We start from the raw sequence: 21,510 nt of genomic DNA, 5'->3' as shown, positions 1-21,510 counted from the left end.
AAGTTATGACAAACTTTACGTCCTCTGACTATTCCAGTGATTTAAACTGGCTTCAATGTAGTTTTGCTAATGAATGAAACAAAGACTGGCTCTTTAATCATATTTCTATATTATGGTTGGTTCTCTGCTCACAGCCATGTGAAGCTGCACGTTCTCTCTGCACCCGGGTCGTTTTTATGGCCGATTATAAACATCTCTCAGCATAATGTGCAAAACAAAATGTCATTAAACCACATAAAACCAATCTCATCGTTATATACACGAATACAAAGCAAATACACTGCAGGAATGTTACATTAAACCTGGTACAAAGAGGAAAGAAAAACATCAGGGATTTTCAGTACAATTCTAAATGATTAGCCGTCCCCTGCACTTGTATTGCGCTCTCACACACACACACACACACACACACACACACACACACACACACACACACACACACACACACACACACACACACACACACACACACACACACACACACACACACACACACACACACACACACACACACACACACACACACACACACACACACACTCTAGTGTACGTACGGTCACACTTCATGCCCTGGTGGATCAGCCCGTACAGCAGGGAGCCACAGTGGTCGCAGAAGGTGGGGCTGGAGTACGTGTGGACCTTGAACTTGTGTTTACTGCGAGGATCCTGCAGAAAGGGGGAGAGGAGGAGAGAGGAGAGAGGGGGGGAGAGGAGGAGAGAGCAGAGAGAAGCAGGGAGGAGAGGGGAGAGGAGAGAGGGGGGGAGAGAAGAGGAGAGGAGAGAGGAGAGGAGGAGAGAGAGGGGAGAGAGGAGAGAGGGGGGGAGAGGGGAGAGGGGAGAGAGAAGAGAGAAGAGAGAAGCAGGGAGGAGAGGAGAGGGGGGAGAGAAGAGGAGAGAGAGAGAGAGGAGAGAGGAGGGAGAGGAGAGAGGAGAGAGGAGAGAGAGGAGAGGAGAGGAGAGAGGAGAGAGGAGAGAGGAGAGAGGAGAGAGGGGAGAGGAGAGAGGAGAGAGGAGAGAGGAGAGAGGAGAGAGCAGAGAGGAGAGAGGAGAGAGGGGGGAGAGGAGGAGAGAGAAGAGAGAAGCAGGGAGGAGAGGGGAGAGGAGAGAGGGGGGGAGAGAAGAGGAGAGGAGAGAGGAGAGGAGGAGAGAGAGGGGAGAGAGGAGAGAGGGGGGGAGAGGGGAGAGGGGAGAGAGGAGGAGAGAGAAGAGAGAAGAGAGAAGCAGGGAGGAGAGGAGAGGGGAGAGGAGAGGAGAGAGGGGAGAGAAGAGGAGAGAGAGAGAGAGAGGAGAGAGGAGAGGAGAGGAGAGAGCAGAGAGCAGAGAGGAGAGAGCAGAGAGGGGAGAGGAGAGAGGGGAGAGGAGAGAGGAGAGAGGGGAGAGGAGAGAGCAGAGAGCAGAGAGGAGAGAGGAGAGAGGAGAGAGGAGAGAGGAGAGAGAGGGGAGAGGAGAGGAGGAGAGAGAAGAGAGAGAAGAGATAGGAGGAGAGAGGGGGGGAGAGAAGCGAGAGGAGAAAAGCAGGGAGGAGAGGAGAGAGGGGAGGGGAGAGGGGAGAGAAGAGGAGAGGAGAGAGGAGAAAGGAGAGGACAGAGGAGAGAGGAGAGAGGAGATGAGAGAGGAGAGAGGAGGCAGGAGATGAGAGAAGAGGGAGGAGAGAGGAGGGAGGAGAGGAGAGAAGAGAGAGGAGGAGAGAGGAGAGAGAGGAGAGAAGCAGGGAGGAGAGGAGAGGGGAGAGGAGGGGAGAGAGGAGAGAGGAGAGAGGAGAGAGGAGAGAGGAGAGAGGAGAGAGGAGGCCGTTGATGGTGGTATTAGACAGGTCATCACTAGCAGTCTTCCTACATCTATTAACATTCACACCTGCAGCCTCAGTTGTTCCCCGTTGCTCTTTAAAGGAGGGATTTAAAGCTCACGGAAACAAAACCCAAACGAAAAACACAAAACATGTTGTCGAGAACCTCCAGACGTGTTGAGAAAGGCAGATCTCTCTGAGATCCATGAAACAACCTGCTGCTGCTGCTCACCGTCTCACAACAGGAAAAGTTTACAACGGTTGAAAAACACAGGGTTTTAGATCATTTTGGGAAAGTGGCCACAGAGGTCGGCTCTCGCTCAGCCAGGATCGTATTGGCGAGGGCTGGACAGTCGCACCGAGTGAGGAGCTCTGGCCTCCAGTGAATCACCAGAGGGGAATGATGTGGGAGCTCTCTGCAGGCCACATCACTTCCTCACAGCCAAAGAGGGGGAAAAAAACAGCTTCTGTGGGAATCTGGCATTTTGAGCACCGGCGCAATGTGGAAGTTGCCATCAGAAAGCTTACGAGTGCAATTTTTATTTGGACAGCCTGGATTTATTTTTGATTTGATGGCCGTGCATTTGTCACAAAATATGTCAGGAGCGAGTGCAACTCCAAATGTGTGACATGCTGGTGGATCTGATCTGTGACTGAACAGTCGTCCTGCAGGCAGAGCAGACGGTTTCATCGTCAGCATTAAAAGCTCAGCGAGGTTTTGGGCCCCAGCATATTTCCCGATATGTCATTAGCCTCTTTATGAGCCACTGCTGGGAAATTCTCAGCCGGTACCCTCGACTTGCCTAAAGAAAAAAAAAAAAGGAAGAACGTGCGGCTTCTTCCACGTCGCTCCCTGAAGGATCCTACCGCCTGCGAGAGACCAAAACGTCTTGCATGCTAAACTGCCAGACTGTGCAGAACACATGTGAACGTTAATCATTTGAATTTTATGACATTTCTGTAACTTTTAAGTTGAATCCTGTCCTGTTAAAAAAAAAAACCCAACTTTGTTATTAACTGTGGCATTGATATTTCTACTGTTATTCTTCTAAGCCAGTGGTTCCAACACTTCAATTGTGGCCCGTCATGCATTTTTAAACGGCCTTCTGGTCTAATCAAGGATCATTTGGCTCCATATCCGAACCTTTAAATAAAAGTCCATTCACACATCCAGTCACTGTGAAAATGCACACTGTGAAGAAGAATAAAGGAAGCATACTTTATTTATTAACCCCTTTGGGGAAGTGCCTTCTCTGCATGGGCCCGTCCTTCACTGCTCAGGGAGCCACAACAGGATCCTGTCAGCAGAGCGATTCACACCCAGACGGCTGAACTGGAATCAAACCTCTACCGTTACCACTCGTACTGTCGACGTCCTTCCAGTTAAAACCCTGCAATGTTGCCTTGAGTAGCACAGAAACTGCCTTTTAAGCACCCACTGTATGCAAAGATCATTTTTACGGCACTCAAATTGTGCAACCTTTTTTTTTGCTGTTGTTGTTTTTCACTCTGTGAATAAAAACAAATGTTGAGAGTCGCAGCACACTGATTGACTGATTTCGTTGGCTGCACAAAAATCAGCCCAACCATTTTTGGTGATGTAACAAAAAAAACAAAGGACAAACAGCGGAGTTTAGTGATTAATAAACATCAGTCGAGTGACTTCCGCCGCCGCCGCGCTGACTCACTGGAGGAGTGTGCGCCAGTGAACGAGAGCCATCGGCTCATTAGGCCGAGGCAGCCAAGCGGCACATTTTCCCTTTACCGCTGTGTCTTAATGGGTTTTGGGGCCGACATGTCAGCAGAACAGAGGCCGAAAGGTGACATCTGTGTCTGCGTGTGTGTGTGTGTGTGTGTGTGTGTGTGTGTGTGTGTGTGTGTGTGTGCTCATTAACACACACCAAAGCCCAGTTCTGACATCACTCATCAGATCCAACACAAAGAAAGTGGACCTGGACAGCAGGTCTCCATCACTGGGCTGCACCCCTGCAGGCCCGGGTCGTCCGCGGGGTGAAGCCGAGAGACGGAGAGGGTCCGCGGAGCATTTCCAGCCTCGTGGCTGCGTCACCAACGGGCACAATGGTCGCCTAGCAACTATGGCGTCAGACCTTTAATGTGGGGAATTGAAAATGGGCAAAAGGCTTTTATTTCTGGTGACACTTCAGTTCGGAGAGCTCCAGATACTTCACTCCACCTCGACCAAATGACGTGCGCCGAGGACGATTTGTGATTTATTTACTTGGTGAATTCGATTAAGGCGAGAGCCCAAAGCGGCGCGCGTGTCCCCCCCCCCCCCCGTCGTGTGGATCAAGTCAAGTTCAGGGGCTTTTTCCACAGATTGATGGCGGTCGCCGCTCTGGACAAAAGCCAGTTAGGAAAGGAAAGTCACCTCCAATTGCTTTCTTACGCAACACAGAGTCTCTGAAGGACACACCTGTAGGAGGCGTCACCGTCTTGGAGTCGGAGGACACGTCTGTGGGCTGCAACTCAATGAAGGAGTCACTGGAACCCGTTTGCCTTCTGCAACTTAAATAACAAGCCCTGAAATGCAGCATTCTAACCATGCAGCCCCCCAATTTCTTTTTTTTTTTTACACCAGTGTTTGGAAATTAAATATTTGGTCAACTCGAAATTCTAATTTTCTACATGAGAAAATCTCATTTGTTCGGACATGGGAGTTACTCAAGTGTGTCTGCAAACCTGCTGCCGAGCGCCAGTGTGCTGTCAGAGACACCGACCTGGCGCAACACAACACCATAGACACCAACAGTGGTCGACATCAGATTGACTATAATGCACAGGGCGGACTGATTCCACGGTGTCAGCCGGCAGCTGTCGTGGATAAATAGCGCAGCTTTGGCCAGGGATATTTGGCAAGAATGAAAGCACAAGGTGCCGTGGCTGATGTAATGATTCTTCATTTATCGGTTTGATTTTAATAATAAATATCCTTCCAAATAACACTGCGGCGTGCATCCCGGTGTTCATTATTTAAAAACTATTAAAAATGTAAGGCCGGCCCCCTGCCGTCCCTCCATGGAGCCCCGACTGAAGACGACTGATCTCCAGCCAGGTGTGATCACTTCTCACAGGTTTATGGCTTCCACTTCAGTTAATGACGAAAACAAACCTCGATCGACATCGATTTGATCCAATTCCATCGAAGAAACTTTCAAAAATCTTAACAATTGAGCATTTATAGAACAGAGAAGAGAGAATTTCACAATGATGCACATTGTTACACTGTTGGTGTTTTTTTTTTCCCCCAACCAATGTGTTTTTTCTGAATGCAACAAAGGCAATAGCTTAATAAAATAGTGAAAGATGTTTCGCAGCCGTGATTGAGAGTGCTGCATCGTATATATCCTCAATAAATGAATATCAGGACTACCTCATCCACTTCAATAAATGAATATCAGGACTACCTCATCCACTATACCTACTTTTGATTTGCAAACTGCATGAAACCTACAAGGAAAACTTTATTTACAAGAAATAGTGTCCTATTTTTGTATTATAACATTACTAGATTATTTGTTTTAAGTGATACTTCAATAATGTAATCTCTAATTACACTATTGGCACTTTATTTCATGTTGGGCTTTATTACATTAAAAAAGGAAAAAAGGTGGCTACCCTAGTGGCAGGAGTTTCAACCACTATGATATTATTGGCTGTTGGTTGTTACTAAAGTTTGTATAAGTTATCAGAATTGATCATCCCTTTGGATTATGGTTCATTCCGAATCTAAATAAAAACTGTGTCCCACTTCTACATCAAATGCCTGATCCTCAACATGTCAAGCATTGACAGAATCACGAGGTGGTGGGAGAAAGAAAGACGTTCAGGCTGCGGGAGAGGAGGACCGGGTGCAGCATTCTCTTCACTCTGGGGTTCCTCCCCTTGGTACAAAGTGCAGTGGGTTCTTATATCTGGAGCTTCACTCTCCTCCAGTTTTTGTGTAAAAGTTACAGAACAAACCAGTGCAATTTTTAACAAAACTATCCAACAAATCCTGGGTTGTTTCTCTTGAACCATCAGGTGAAGGGATTGTGTTTTCAATCTCTGGAAGCAGAGGTTTGACCACTTGCTGCAGTGCTTGAGAAAGAATTTTCCCCGTCCAATTTCGATTTTTGTTCTGCTTTTTATTTTGTCTTTTGGTTTTGTCTTGTTAGTTTTTTTTTTGTATTTTGTCTTACTGTTGTTTTTTGTTTTTTTCTTTTCTTCTAATACCAACCTGTATTAGAATGAATGGACCTTTTAATTCTCAGGCCTGTCCGCCCACACCCTCTTTTACTTTCCCTTCTGTTGTAAAAAACAAAAGTGAAAACACTAATAAAAAGATTAAAAAAATAAAGTGGCACACATGAAGGTGTTTTTTATTCTCTGCCTAAAGAACGTATTTTGTCATCAAACAACCATATTCTGAAATTCCCATCTTCCTTTCTTTAAACTCGTCTGTATTCAAGGACTTGTTTGACTCGTGTTCGTTCTGTTTTCGTCTTTGTTATAAATGTTCAAAGTTAAAACAATATCCCTCCCCCCCCCAAAAAAAAATAGATCATCCTGTGAACAATTTATTCTTTTTCAGGCAGTTTCAGGACTCAGAAGTGACTCTTGACTTTGGGCAGATTGGCAGCAGCATAGATGCGTTTTTGCCAACCACCAGTCAGCAGGAGGTCTCAGATGAGCTCTGGCGTCCAAACTGCCCGTGGCCTGAGCAAATTCACCCACCACTTCGTGAATGTACCCACATTCTGGCCAGTGGCCGCGTGTCGATTCGGACACAGCTTGTGGACTGCCAGAAAACCTGAGAGTCTCCATGTTCTTGTGTGGACATTCTTTACTTACGTCGGAGGCAGGTCCTTTGTCGGCCCCCGGACAGGAGAAGGTAACGAATTCATGACAGCGCTTATGGACCACAAAACAGCACACTAGGAGGAGAGAGAGAGAGAGAGGGAGAGAGGGAGAGGGAGGAAACAAACAAACAAACAAAAAAAGTGAATATCAACCTCCTTTCAGTGACACAAAAAGCAACAGAAATGAATCAATATGTCAATTACACAGCATTCGTCAGCGCACAATAGTCCACTCGTATTTCAGCAGTTCACATTCGCTCCCTCTTTGCTGCTTTGTCTATATTTAGGTTCGTCTCTTCTGTTTGGATGTTTTTGCATGAAACCCGTGGCGTGCTGGGACGCCTCATAATCACGCCACGTAAAAACTAAAGCTGCCGCAGGAAACTTCCCACAGCTTTCAAATGGCAGGCGGCTCTGTACCTGGCGGTCCGACTGCAGGCTTCCTGCTCGCTGCTTGAAGCCGTTCGGCAGAGTGAGCGACTGAAATAAACACCCTTTATACACTCTGCCTAGTATAGCGCATCCACCCTGTAATTAAATAAATCCTTTTATAGGGACATTGGAAGGACAGAAAAATGCTCGAGATCTCCGGATGCTTGCTGACTGGCGTTTAAAACAGATTAGATTTGGTGATAAACATTGATAATCGGCTAATTATTGGGTCAAATAAGACTTTTGGCAGGAGCGTTACCAAACACCCAACATCAGTCCACATTCAGACGTCACAAAGGAGTGAAAACGACGCAAAATATTCACATTTCAGAAGCTACAACAAGCATGTTAGATCATTAAGAGATAACTTGTTCTTTTACAGCCGACTTCTGAGTTCTATAAAGGGTTTCAGTGAAAAGCACCAGTTTACCGAGGACTCCAGACCCACACTAATCCACTGGAACAGAAAAGTGATCCTATATTGCCTCACATTAACCTCTTAGATCATGGAATCAATGAAGGAGGAGAATGTTTTGGGTTTTTTTTAGCTTGTAGACAGAAGCAAAAGTGGCTGCAAATGGATCTGGTTGTAACTGTATACTGAAAACATTGTTTTTCTTCTCCCCTTGGCGAAGCTACAAGAGGCTGTTGCAAATGCACTGTTAAGTGGCTGAGACACGGTGCGATCTGATTCCTACCGTTTCTACCAGAAGAGCTGCTGCGTGTTTCACATTCTCTTCGTTCAGATCCATTAGAAATACTTAAGGAGTCCATTTATGCCAAACGACATGCAGGAAGGAAAAAAAAAAATAAAAAATCAATTGAGTTCCCACACAAAAGATGTAGTGAATCTGGTGTTTTTGCATGACTGAATGAACCTGTAACAACCGGCCTGAACTCAAAGTCACAGAAATGTGTGGAAAATGATCAACAACTTCCTGAGGCTCCGGTTATGGAACAACACTTCAAGTGAAAACGCATCGTTTTTGAATTGTAATTTCAGAAAAGTTTCACATTTACTCAGCGTTTTGAAAGCCATGTCTGTTTACACAGCAACGCTGAAAAAGGGCGTAGTTTTAATGTTGGGCCACTAGTGGGTGCCGTTTGGTTTTGTAGTGAAACCCCACACACACACACACACACACACACACACACACACACACACACACACACACACACACACACACACACACACACACACACACACACACACACACACACACACACACACACACACACACACACACACACACACACACACACACACACCAAAGGGGCCGTACTATGCAAAATTCACTTTCTAATGGTTTTCTGACAGTAGTATGGGTTCTTATACTGGGGGGGGGGGTGAGACCCCAGAAGCTTTTCCCACTTTTTAGAGGACGAGCGCACCATGGAGCAAATCAGAAATGCGGCCCTGCGCTGCATCATAGAGGGCGCTGAACAATCACAGTCAGGGGAGGCTCTCCCTTTGACCCTCCCACTGGTAGTGTGATTAATGCCAGGACACATTCAACATGAGACGTGTGATGTGCCGCTTAATGCAGAGCAACAGGCTGAATAAATTCAATATAATGTGAAAATCTGCAACAGCTAGCCTGAAGGCTAATTCATACTGTCCTTGTCTGCAGAGTCCGCGTGACGTCAAAATGGTCATCCACAACCGTGCGCTGCGCCGGAGCCTATAGTCTGGACATTACAATAAATAACATTTTGATTTTTAAGTGACTTTAATGACATAAAATGTGTTAAAAAAAAAAAAAAATGCATCTTTCCATTTTTGTAGCTCTAACCAAATGATGAAAAACACATTTTATTTGGGCGGCAGTGTTAAATTCATGCCTTTTCTCATTATATCTTGCCGTTCGGCCACCGGGGACGGGACTTGATTTGGCACAGGATTGTACACTGGATGCCCTCCCCGACATGTCCGCAGTAGGATTCAGACCAGTGGACTTCCAGTCTCGAGCTCGCTTCCCTAACCTCTCGGGCCGCCACTGCTCCTCGACAGATTCACAGCTAGAACAGTCACAATTAATATCCAGCATCCTCGCCTGCAAGCACAGCTGTGTGTGGGATGCAGTCCTGAATGCATTCAGGCAGAACTCCACACAACACCATCACAATATGGGCAAACTCCGCGACGCCTCATACCTTTGTTCATTATTACAGTGATATTACTTGTGAAGGTGCCAATATAGACGTGGGGATAACAGTAGATTACAAGTGTCAACCAAACTGCATCACTCACTCATTGCTCAGGCACCACGATGGCACTTTGACATCATTCTCACAAGGGATGGCTGACGGGTTGAATCCATAAGCTCTTCTGATTGGTCTAAAGTGCAAAGAATACACGATTCAAGGTGCTTATTGGAGATATTTCAGGGGCAAGCGTAACTGTGGCCTGGTAACGTGCATGCGTTTGTCTTTCTCCGTTTGTCCTTTGGTGGACTGGTGAACTGTCCAGGGTGTAACTTGACTTCTCCCGCAGCTCGCCGCGATGCGCTAAAGCGCCAAGTGACCCAAAATCGAATGAAGTGGTACATTATATAGAGCAGTATCAATGATTGACCTTTTAGCATTTTGAGGAGCATTTAGGTTTATCATTTGGACACAACTGCATAAATGCCTTTTCAAAAGCCCGAAAAACATTAAAAAAAAAACATACAGAAAGATTGTAAACATGTTTGATTTGATCAATTCGTCCTCACCCTTTTACTTTACAAAGCACTTCTGGAGTTTGTCACACAGAAAAGGGAAGGTATCACCTCAGACGTTGAGACAGCTCGTATTATTGCGGAATTTTAGGAAACAGTTATGTCAGTAATCCGGATGAAGAAATCTGATAATGAAAGTGAATTTCTTTGAACAGATGTGGTGCTGATTCAGCACATCTGGAGCGACAGAGCTAAACTCACATTACTGTGCTTTAAAATGAACAAGTGACTCATAAGGTCTGCCTCCTCTCGAGGTCGGATGCATATAACATGAAATCTCGGCCTTTAAATTTTGATCAGTCACATGCGAACCACAATGACTTGAACACAGCCAACATTAAAACTCCATTTAGATAGAAACTGCAGTTCCGAGTGACACACTCTCTTTACAGCAGCCTGACTTTGTGGTTTAGCCTCATATCACGAGTGTATTTTTACATTAAGAGCCCTGCACAGTGCTGGTTTAATCCATTTATCAATAACTGGGAATATTCGTGTCTAAAAATGGATTTAAGACACAAATATGGTTCACATCTTTACAAAAAGGGTGAGACGATTATGGAACAGAATCACACAAAACACCGACCAGCTTCATCTAAACAGAAAAAAAAAAAAAAAGAGCACACAGGCACACCTGTAGGGTGACATTACGCTCTGCTTTAATCTTAATTATTCAACCTTCTCATTAGATTTTCATGAGGCTCTGTGGCAACCGGAGGCATTTAGTACAGGTTTTCTAGCAGTTAAGCCGAGCGTTCATGATTGTACGTTTATTTGTGGCCACATCAGGCTGATTTTTGACCGAGAAAGAGGCGGAACAGCATCTTGCAGTGCAAATCAGTTGAACTGCACAATACAGCAAACTGTGAGGGAAAAAAACAAAACAAAAGGGACAAACTAAGAAGAGAACTGAGAGGGAGGAATGAGAGAGGGCGATAAGAAACTGAAGAGTGTGTGTCTGTCTCTCTCAGAAGCAGATGTGAGGGACGTTCTGACTGAACGAAGCTTCAAGGAGTCGTTTGACGGCTCAGTGACGGTGTGAAGGTTCAACTACGGGTAAAAGCCGGGGTGAGGCAGCGCCACGTTGGCTTGGGGGGGATTAGGGTACGCATTACGCCAATGAGGGCCCTGGTAAAGATGGAAGCAGACATGTGTGTGTGGGCAGGAAGGGATGGGGGCACAGCTGGGTTTGAGGCAATGTGAGGGGGCGGAGATTCAGTGGTGTGTTTGCAGCATGTCAGAAAGAGAGAACGAGAGGAGCGGCGGCGGAAAAACGGCGAAGAATGCCGTTGCACTTTAAAAGCTTTTCGTCCATAAATCTCGTCCGTCTCCCTCACACACACGCACACGCACACACACACACACACACACACACACACACACACACACACACACACACACACACACACACACACACACACACACACACACACACACACACACACACACACACACACACACACACACACACACACACACACACACACACACACACACAATATACTGAAAGACAGGCCCAGTGACCTGGCGAGGAGGTCTCTGCTCTGTTGCCTAGCAACCAGGCTGAACCCCCCCTTCAGTGGAGTCTACGCATGCCGCCCCATTCCGTGTGATTGACGGCGTTGGCGGCAAATCAAGAGCCCCTCCAAAAAAACAAAAAAAAAAACAATCCCTGCAGAAAAAGCAGGCGGGAGGACAGTTTCACATCAACGGGAGGAGTGCTGGGAAATTCCTCCATCTTGGATGAGTACGAGTCCACAAGCCGCAGACTCGCACAATCACAATTCCGTCCTCAGGGGGGAAAAAAGAAATAAAGTAAAAAGCCAACAGCAAGAGCAATAAGCCTTCTACTGGAGGGTCAGTAAAGGCCGCCGGCTCCTTCTGGACAGGCCGATCCACAATCTGACCAGATTGTGGCTCGAGTCCAGTTACCTTCAGGTGAATTGGGGTCAGCGCTGGCTGTGCCCGTGTGGCGGCGCCGCGCTGTGCAGTGCAGCTATGTGTTTGTTTTCTCAGCCTCGGTGACACCACTGTACCTGCAATCAATATCTCAAAGCGGCGAGCCTGTCGTCCAATCGATGCCAGAGCTACTATTTCAACCGCCCGTCAGCCAATGAGCACGATTAAAAGTGAGCCACAGACACGACCCAATAGGATTCCCTCTCAACACATCTGTCAAACCAACATTGTAAAGATTCATGTGAGAGTGTTTTAAGTCAGCGAGGCTACGACGACTGCCCTCTGTCCTTCAACAGCCAGGATCTGACCGCTTTACATCTCCTAATCAAAAACCAAACAGCGCTTTTAACAATACACAATTCCTCAAAAAAGGTAAGGCAGACAAACAAGCAAACCCACTAATGGTCCTCGGATACATTCGTTGCCTACAACACTTGCAGTCAGTCTGATTTACAGCAGTGAGGTGAAGAGCCGTGACACAGTGGGACGAATGAACGAAGCGAACTTGAAAAATATTCCTGGCCAATGATTTTACACAATTGAGACAAATGTTCAATAAAGCAGCCGATTCATGCCAGCATATTCCTTTCAGACATTAAAAATCCTCATCGAGTTATGGGAAGCCTCTCCTTCACTTTCTCCTCTATTGAGAGCAATTTGGACACATCTCCCCCTTTATTTAGAAAAAAAAAGAAAGAAGCAGAGTCGTCGTCACGCTGAGGTTCTTACCTACGCAAGAAAGTGTGTCCCAATAAATTACTGACAGTCTGACACTATTTGAGATTTCCACGGAATGCTAAGTGTGGAAACACAAAATATCATCAGGTTGAACGGCGCTGCTGTGACGTGGTGTCTGGTGCCCTCCAGCCAGGGTTGAAGGACACTTGTGCGGAGAAGCGAGCTCGGAACTGCAAGGTCACCGATTCCAACGGCAAACAAGGGGACATTATACTCAGACCGGCACCGAGGAGAAGGTAGCCGATCAGGGAAAATCCACAACATCCTCAGAGGGGACAGACACAATACTTCACTGAAGTCGCTTCCGGAGTTTTGTGAGTCCGTCGGTTCTGCAAAGTCTGCAGTCATCCAGTGTCGTCATAGGCGTGACACGACGTGGACATTATCACATCATTTGGTTCGATATTGGAGGATCCCACTAATAGAATGCCTTCGCTTGACATCAGGTGAATGTTTCAAAAACAACCACCCAAAACACATGGATTACGTTATAAGGTTAATATGTCTAAAATCAATAAATAGCTACATAAACAAAACTATTTTAAAACCATAGGCCTATAAATATTAGTATGCTGTATATAAAACCATAGTGAAAGAGTAAAACCTGAACCTTTGGCACAATTTATGAGCACATCTGTCAAAAACACCATGTTAGTCCGTCGTTTCAGTCGGTTACTTCATATTTAACATCCGCATAAGATTTAGGAGCCACAGTTAGGATTCCGCTGTGTTCACCAGATAACAAATCTGACTGCAATCAAGATCCACTTCACCAAGCCGTACGCCCATCACACCTCACTATGATCTACATTCAGCAATGACTTGGCCAAGTCCACAACACGGTAGATTGACATTTCACCCCACTGTTTCAAGGTTTAAACCAATATCCTGCTCTAAGTCTCGGATCCTGTGGTCTTTGTAGATTATTCCTCTGCACGGATCCTTCTTTTACTAATAATAGAATCAACTTTAAATCCAGATATTGCACAGTTGGCAAAAGGTTTGTCTTTTTCCTTAATTAACACAAGCAGAAGAGCACTAAGCTCAGTCTGTATCGTATTTTACAGTTATTCAATATGGTGTCGGCAGTATATTTAGCAGAACATCAGCATCAGCAAACGCTTCATCACTGTGCCTACAAAGAAAGGCACTCAGTCACAGATTGAATAGATTTAATAGGAGATTATCTGCTCATAGTCCACCTCTTGGGCTTACATGCATGGCATGAATACATGTGCCCAAAAAAATCCTTTTTATATTGGGAGTTCAATCTGAAAAAGGATTGTCAGAGCAACAGCTCTCCAAGACTGTTGCTATCCATGCATTTTTTAAGATTTTCTGGACCCTCTCCCAGATAGTAAATGTAGAATGGATGTAAATGGACTTTACTTATTTAACGCACTTCCACTGAATCAACAGTCACATTCATCCCCCATTCAAACGCACCAATAGCGATGGCCGTCATGAGAAATGCTCACACCACTGGCAGCAATGGGGCTCAGTGTGTCGCCCGAGGAAAGACGTATTTACAGGCGAAGATGTGGCGTCGAACATTGAGATCAGAAGACAAGGCGCACCACCACCTCAGCCACTGTCACAGCTGCTAAAGACCCCCTGACACAATTCTGGATTTATTGTGAAAACACTTCAAAGCAGAGGAAGTGCTGAGGAGACGGCAGAAAAGCTGCATATGCATTGCTATTGGATGCAGAATTGGTAAAAAGCCCTGGAGTGCAGGATGAGTCATCAGACATTTGACACCGTTTCACAGAAAGAGCAAAACAAGGAGAGAATTGAATATAAACAAAACTAAAGTTATATCATTTGATGGTAATTTGTCCCGGATCAAGGGATAAAGCTAATTTGACAAAGGTGGACACTCGTGGCCCTGGGGGCGGGGGGCTGGCACAAAACTGCAGTCACATTCTATATATGCTTCAATTGCTCAGGTTTAAAGGGCGAATGTTTGGTCGGCCAAACTATTAAACATTCGCCCCCTTTGCAAGACGGCTTCAGAAACAATAGTCCGATAAACCAATTAGCGTTTCATTCATGTGCAAGTCCTCTTAACTGTCAAACAGCCGCCCACCACTATTTGGGGCTACAGAGCCATCAGTCAACAATTCCCCCTCCCTACTAGTGGAGCTTTAAAACGGCGTGGAGAAATGTTGGAGGGACGGCCTCTTGTAAAACAAACACAACGCAGCAAGTAGGCTGTATCACAATAAACAGACTGGCATATAATCAATCTACTGCTGCAAAACACAACAAAACTAAGCTGAGGAGTTTAGATATTGAGCAATAAGAACCAGTTGTTGCTGCTCGCGGTTCCACACCCAGACCAATCGGACATCGTTTACCCCGAGACGCTGCAATTGTCCCTCACTCAGTTGACTTGACTGAATTAGAAAGGAGCCATATTATCCAGCTTTTCAACACTTTCACATGGGTCTCGGTCCAATAACACTGTTTCCTAACTTTATTGCCCTAAATCCAGTTTTTCCTTGATTTCCCTGCATTAGACTATTGGATCCTAGGAGCTGCATTCAGAATCTGCTGTGTCTGTGTGAGCTGGACTGGCTCCACCCACACATGTCCATCTATGGGAAGAGGAGGAAGTTCTTCCTCTCGTGGTGCCATGTGCCAGAGCAGAGCTGTCTAATTGTGGGAGGAGTCAAAGGGGAGGAGCCTACTTTGATTGTGATTGGCTGAACCCCCGATGACACTATATAGGGTTTGATTTCTGATTGGCTGGTTGGACCAACACACTTTTTAAAACCTGGAACAAGCCAGGGAGCGAGAGGACACACTGTCTTCTCTCCTGGGACGTCGTTCAGGTGTGGGGACGATTATTACTGCTGGAAAACCTTTAGAAAGTGAATTTTGCATAATATGACTCCTTTAAAGACAATCTGTTGAGGTCATGAATCGAATCAGAGTCAATCTATGCGTTTGTTTTTTATATTTTGTGAAGTTACATAGCATGACACCTTTAAATGAAATTATTGTTGAATTGGCTGAGAAAGTAATTGCCAAGAACGTCCTTAGTGGCTTTTTAATGTGCTTCATGATGAAACTGGCAATCCCCAATCTCTGCCTGTCCATATGTTGAAAAGCAAGAGAGAGAGAGAGAGAGAGAAAGAGAAAGAGAAAGAGAAAGAAAGAGAGAGAGAGAGAGAGAGAGAGAAGTGGTGAATGTGACTAATCATGTAAAGCACACAGATTGCTGGAGCAGTAAGCCTGGGCTGTGCACATGAAGTCCATTCACCATTTACATATTTGTTACGCTCTTGGAGTCTTGAAATGGTGAAAGACAGCAAGCAGAGAAGAAAAGTCAAAAAGCAAAGGATTGGACAGCGAGCCGGCTTCACCAAACAATCAGCAGCCAGTGATGAGCTCCACTAATAATCGTGGAGCTAGCCGCAGCTAGCAGCCACCGCTAACCAATGCAGAGCGAGATGGAGATGTAATTGTCTTCACGGGATCTAACTCGCGCTGCTCTCTCATCAGATCAATGCTCAGATGGTGATCCAATCTGTCCAAGGATTGTTCCCAGAGTCTGAATCTAATCTAAAGTGATGTTTTATGTTCTGAGCTCCAGCCTTTCAGACGTCACCCAACAACACCCAACCTCACGCAACGCGAAGGTAACATCGTTTGGGAAAAGGACAGATGTGAATCATTTATTTGGCGACAGCTGAGCTCCATGTCGCAGCTTCTATATCAGGATCCCAGTATAGTATTAAAACGTATATGTTGTATAAACAGCAGGACTTTAGCAGGAGGAAGAATCGCATAACGTCACCGGTGCTTTACTTTTAATACGACCAGTTAAAATACGTGCACTATAAAGGTCCGTCATGAAAATGATTGTACCAAGACCCACCAACACTGTCTTTTCCACCTCTTCAGATCAATATTTTATAATCACTCATTTCAACTGAATGGAATGAGCTAATGTGGCTTTTTCCAATCGTGATAAATGAGCCAAACAAGCTACGCCAAAAGTCTCGGCCCGACACCCGATCAGAGATACGTTTCTTTCTTGAGCAGGAAACAACATGAGACTCACTTCCTCTCTTTTGCTTTTGGTGTACTCAGATTTGCAGACTCACACAAATAAACAACAGTGAGAGAAAAGCTACAGGCAGGAAAGACGGAAAGAAAATAATCTGTGGATACCTGCAGAACAGGTATCCAAACACACCCACAATGCACAGAAGACACCTTTGTCACACACACACACACACACACACAAAATAGTGCATTTCGCTGAAACACTCCGTCAGCGCCGCACGTCAGAACAAGTCCACACCACATGTCTGGAATTCCTCTGAACCACGCCACTGTTCACACAGTCCTCACTGTGAGCTGCTCACGATCCTCCCGCTTCGCTCTCACGTTAGGTGAAGAGGACGAAGAAAATCCCCGAATGAACCGAGTGGTGGTGAAAAGGCAGCAGCGTAAAAACCAACAGACACTCGGGGTTATAAAGAAAATCGGTGTTGTGATAGATGTTTTGGACTTTTCCCCGTTCAAACAAGCAACAAGTTCAACTTCAGTCACCAAATCTCCATCAGAACTACTGTGTTGGTTCCAAAACCTGCTAGTTCACAGCAACTGTTATGGATTTTAGGAGAATTTGTTGTTTGCAAACACAAGAAAAAGTCATTTGAAGCAAAGCTTTAGAGAAAGCAGGGGGGGGGGGGGGGGGGGGGGACATAAGAATCACAGTTTTTGTTCCAACTAATCCACGGGCTTTGAGGTTAGGTCCAAAAATAAAGAGAAAGAAATGTGAATGAAGAACAACTCACAAGCAGATATTCTACACCGAGGCAACAGATGGATGTTTAACAAAAGTCTAGTTTTGGACAAACGTTGGACCAACGATCGACTGTCATGCTTGTTTTCAGTTGAGACTTCAGCACATGACGAAGTTTATGAACCGAGCTGAGATGTAGGTGAGTGTGAATGACCAACCCAGTGCCTTGTGGGATCTGAAGAGACACTTTGTGAACCTGATGTGAATCCCGTTGCAACGTGTGCTGCACACTGACATCGTAGTCAGCAATTTGACAAATGTTGGTCTGAACGAAATTCCTTTGTTGTTTGGGTCCAGGGTGTGCCTGACCTTTCACCCACTGTCAACTGGGATCTGCTCCAGTCCTAAGAGGGGATCCTAATGCTAATGCCTAATGCTACAACACCGTGTGATTTTCATCTTATCGAGTTCATAGCTCGCCACGCTGTACGACGTCAATCCAACAAACCTTGGACTCGACAGAAGCCCACGATGCAGGTGAGTCGGCGTGACTGTGCAACATTAAACGTGCGTCATCCATTATGAAAAAGGAACCATCCAAACACGAACAGAGTCCTCGCCCTTGTGCAATTCCTGTTTTTAGAGAGAAATCCCAAATAGTTTTTGTCTACATCCCCACGTACTTTTTTTTTTAGCGCCAGTTCCCCGTCATGTCACCGTCCACGTCTACGGTTGGTTAGTTTGACGTAGGTCGCAGCAGCCGTCACACTCGCCCCACATTTCTGACCCCCTCAGAATTTCAGCGCGGGTTATATTCGGTAGCCATGACGACGGCTCCCCTGGAACCCGACTACTGGACGACCGATTTCGAGACAGGACAAAGATATCACCACGACTGCTCGCCTTTGTCTGAGACGGACAGAGGTCACAGTGTGCAAAAGTAAGAGCTTGTGTTTAGGAGCTACAGAAGCTGGATGACCAAACCGTTGCTTGCTGGGAACCCAAGGTGAAGATCAGTCTGAGCAACACTCAACAAAACCACCCCGTCTTTTATCATTTTCACCTCGTAAAGGATTTACTTAATCCAGCTTAACTTTCTCACATTTTCACTGCGCGGAACGTTTCACTGTAATCGTGGATCATCAGTGTGCAGCACCAACCTTTTGAGCCGTTTGATCACGGAGGCCCAGTAACAGTGTAAAATTCTTTTTTTTTTTTTTTAACTACCTTTTTACTGAACAGATAAGAGATTAATGTAAAGCAAGTTCAGGCGCCTCGGTGCTGAAACAAGATAAGTAGACAAGCTGGACGAGGGAGAATCTGCAGAGATTCTACTTTTTCACTGTTGACATTTTACTGCTCATGTTTTCTTTTTAAACCTACATCATTTCAAACCAGTTTTTTTTTTTTGGAAAGTAAGGGAAAAAAATGAGTTCTTGACGTAAACATGCAAATAACACAACTTGCACTTTTTTTTTTTTTTTTGCTGTGAATAATGAAACTTGCTGAAAGGTGTTTTGTTGCTGCAGCGCCACCAGATGAAGCTCAATTCATTCTCAGCTCAGTTTCCACTGATATTATTAAATAATCAAGACGCCTGAACTCTGACCTTCGAAGTTGCTTACTTCAGCTGGTTTAAGAGATGAACTACTTTTCCTAACATCCCTGTAAACTTTGGTCAGCGACTCAACACAAGCACCCCCCCCCAGAGTCTGTCTTATTATACAAGAGGCTCTCTATATATTTAAGAGTTATCCGTTTTCAGTTAACTGCTGGAAGCTCACCGCCACGACACCTGATCTGACCACAGCACCACCACCTGCGCTCTGTGCACCATGTGTGCACAGGCTTTAACGGCCCGAGGGCTAAAACTGAACACGTACCAATCGGTACATTTGCACATGTGTTCAAACAGTTACACAAAGTGGTATTTTATTTCTAGTACCAATTAATTTCTTGGTTTACCAGCATAGCTGCAGACAGGAGAGGGTTGGTGGGAGGAGGGTGGGGGGGGGTACGTTTCTTTTACAGCTCAAAAAACAAAAATGACAGAACTTTGCAGAACTACTCCAGCTGCTGGAGGAAACTCCGTCTTCTCTCTAAGCCTGGTCACATGACTGGAGCCAGATGAGCGGCGGCGAGCGTCTGAGAAGAATCAGTGAAGAAGAGGAAGTGATGCTGGGAGCAGAACAGCAGCGCTTGCTGCAGCACAGTGGCACGCATGTGATTGCGGGGAGCCACTACGTTGCGGCAGGGGGCCGTTTATGAGACCATTTTGTGCAGAAGGTCGGCGTCTAGACGCCCACCCACCCATCATCGCCATCGCCACGACTGGCCCGCCCGCCCACAGACACACATCGCCACACTCCTACGCACAAACCCACCATTTTACAGCTCCAATCAGATGTCAGGCTCGATGTTCGGGGGGGGAGCAAACAGCTGAAGGAATCTAACTTCCTGGTCTGCCCGCCTCCCTCCCGTCTCTGCTCGGCCAAATAGCAGACATCTCAGCTTTCACCACTCCGCCGACTCTTCTTCTCTTACGTCTCACACTGTCTCTTCGGGAGGAGTGTTCTCACTCTCATTTATCACTGCTGGCAAGCACCTGCTTTGAGTTTGACACCTGCCTGCCAACACCAACGTGCTGTCAACAGGTCAGCCTAACAGTGTGCAGACCCCCCCCCCAAACACAACACAACACAACAAACACACACAAACAGCAACACTCCCTCAGACAGTGAACATCCGTCCACACACCCACAGCCATATGCAGCAGAGGGATTTGTGAATGAGCCACTGCTCTTACCTTGGCACTGGAATCCCTGCTTCCCAAAGCCCCTGTGGTGGACAAGAGGACAGGGGTGAGAACGTTATGGGGGGAACAAGTGGTGACTTTTATGACGCAAGCTTGAGGAGACATGCGATCACACATGGACACTCTGATCAACACACACTGCTGCTGCTGCAGCACCAGCAGTGGGGCCCTGCGTCTCCAGCAGCATTCCTCCACCAGACCTCCACATCCTGAGATGGGTGTCGGAGGAGGAGGAGAAGGGGGGGCGTGTTAGCGCATCGACCCCCCCTCCTCTCCTCCTCCTCCTCCGACAGGCCGCCGGTGCTGTCGCATTGTGGAGGACCGGAGGGCTGATGGCGCACCGCGGTGGTTCTCATGACAATGACAATGAATGAAACGCTGCGGTGTCAGTGTGGAGGCAGGCCGCAGCAGCAAGTGAATCACCTGTGTGTGTGTGTGTGTGTGTGTGTGTGTGTGTGTGTGTGTGTGTGTGTGTGTGTGTGTGTGTGTGTGTGTGTGTGTGTGTGTGTGTGTGTGTGTGTGTGTGTGTGTGCGCGTGCGTGTGTGCGTGTGTGTCCCTCCACTCACCAGATGAAGTCCGTGCAGTGGCTGCAGAAGGTGGGCTGCTTGAAGAAGCGCGCGATGAACTTGTGGTCCTTCACCTCGTGCACGTTCTTCTGTCGGAGGGCTCCCTGGCGGGCAATGCCGCGCCCGCTCTCCGGTACCTCTCCGTCGCTGCTGGGGTCAGCCATCTTAACGAGGAAGCGGTCCGAGAGGAGCGAGGGGGTGAGGAGAGCGACGGCAGAGACGGAGAGACGACGGAGGCGGCGAGGGAGAACGAGTGGCGGCGCAGGTGCCTCCTCCTCCTCTTCCTCCTCCTGCTCCTGCTCCTGCTCCTCCTGCTCCTGCTCCTCCTGCTCTCCGCCCCGCTGGCCGCCTCGGTGCCGCTCGTGCCGCCGGTGTCGGTGTGCGTCCGGCTCTCGCGCTGAAGCTGCTGCCGCTGCTTCTTCCGGCGGGTCCCCGTGCAGCCGCGCGCCTGCTTCCCTGTTCTCACCCAATGTGTTGCTGTTGACACCCCTCTCTCTCTCTCTCTCTCTCTCTCTCTCTCTCGCTCTCTCTCTCTCTCTCTCTCTCTCTCTCTCTCTCTCTCTCTCTCTCATTAACCCCACTTGAACCTAGACTCTTGCATACTTCCAGTGAAGAGACACTTGACTGCGTTCAGGGGGGTCGAATCGAATTGAATCGAATCGAATAGCTTTTATGTCGCATAGAATTAAATTACAGGTGTCGCTCTTTAAAAGTGTAAAACGAAAAAGTCGACAAATTGTACACGTGACATAAAAAAATGAAAACACTAACGGTAAATGGACTTTACTGATACACAGCAGCATTCCCAGCGCACTTTACATTGTCCATCACATCCACACACCAGTGGAGGCTGAGGTCACTCCATTGGGAGT

The 21,510-nt window shown here is 46.6% G+C and overlaps 1 protein-coding gene across 1 annotated transcript in view; it reads right to left on the bottom strand.

Annotated features, from left to right (window-relative positions):
* The window catches only part of LOC308146340 (protein kinase C beta type-like), a 33,409-nt gene extending 12,348 nt beyond the window's left edge, over positions 1-21,061 (bottom strand). Inside the window, exons 1-4 of the mRNA XM_080518111.1 lie at positions 20,639-21,061; positions 20,063-20,094; positions 6,638-6,720; positions 555-666 (exon numbers count right to left, since the gene is read on the bottom strand). Of these exons, the coding sequence (XP_080374237.1) occupies positions 555-666; positions 6,638-6,720; positions 20,063-20,094; positions 20,639-20,802 (391 nt within the window). The 5' untranslated portion in view covers positions 20,803-21,061. The remainder of the gene's footprint in view (positions 1-554; positions 667-6,637; positions 6,721-20,062; positions 20,095-20,638) is intronic.
* Positions 21,062-21,510: the final 449 nt, after the last annotated feature.

This window comes from Blennius ocellaris (assembly GCF_963422515.1).
Source record: "Blennius ocellaris genome assembly, chromosome: 3".
NCBI lineage: Eukaryota > Metazoa > Chordata > Actinopteri > Blenniiformes > Blenniidae > Blennius > Blennius ocellaris.
The sequence above is the reverse complement of the archived record's forward strand: the minus strand, read 5'-3'. Positions and strand labels throughout refer to the sequence as shown.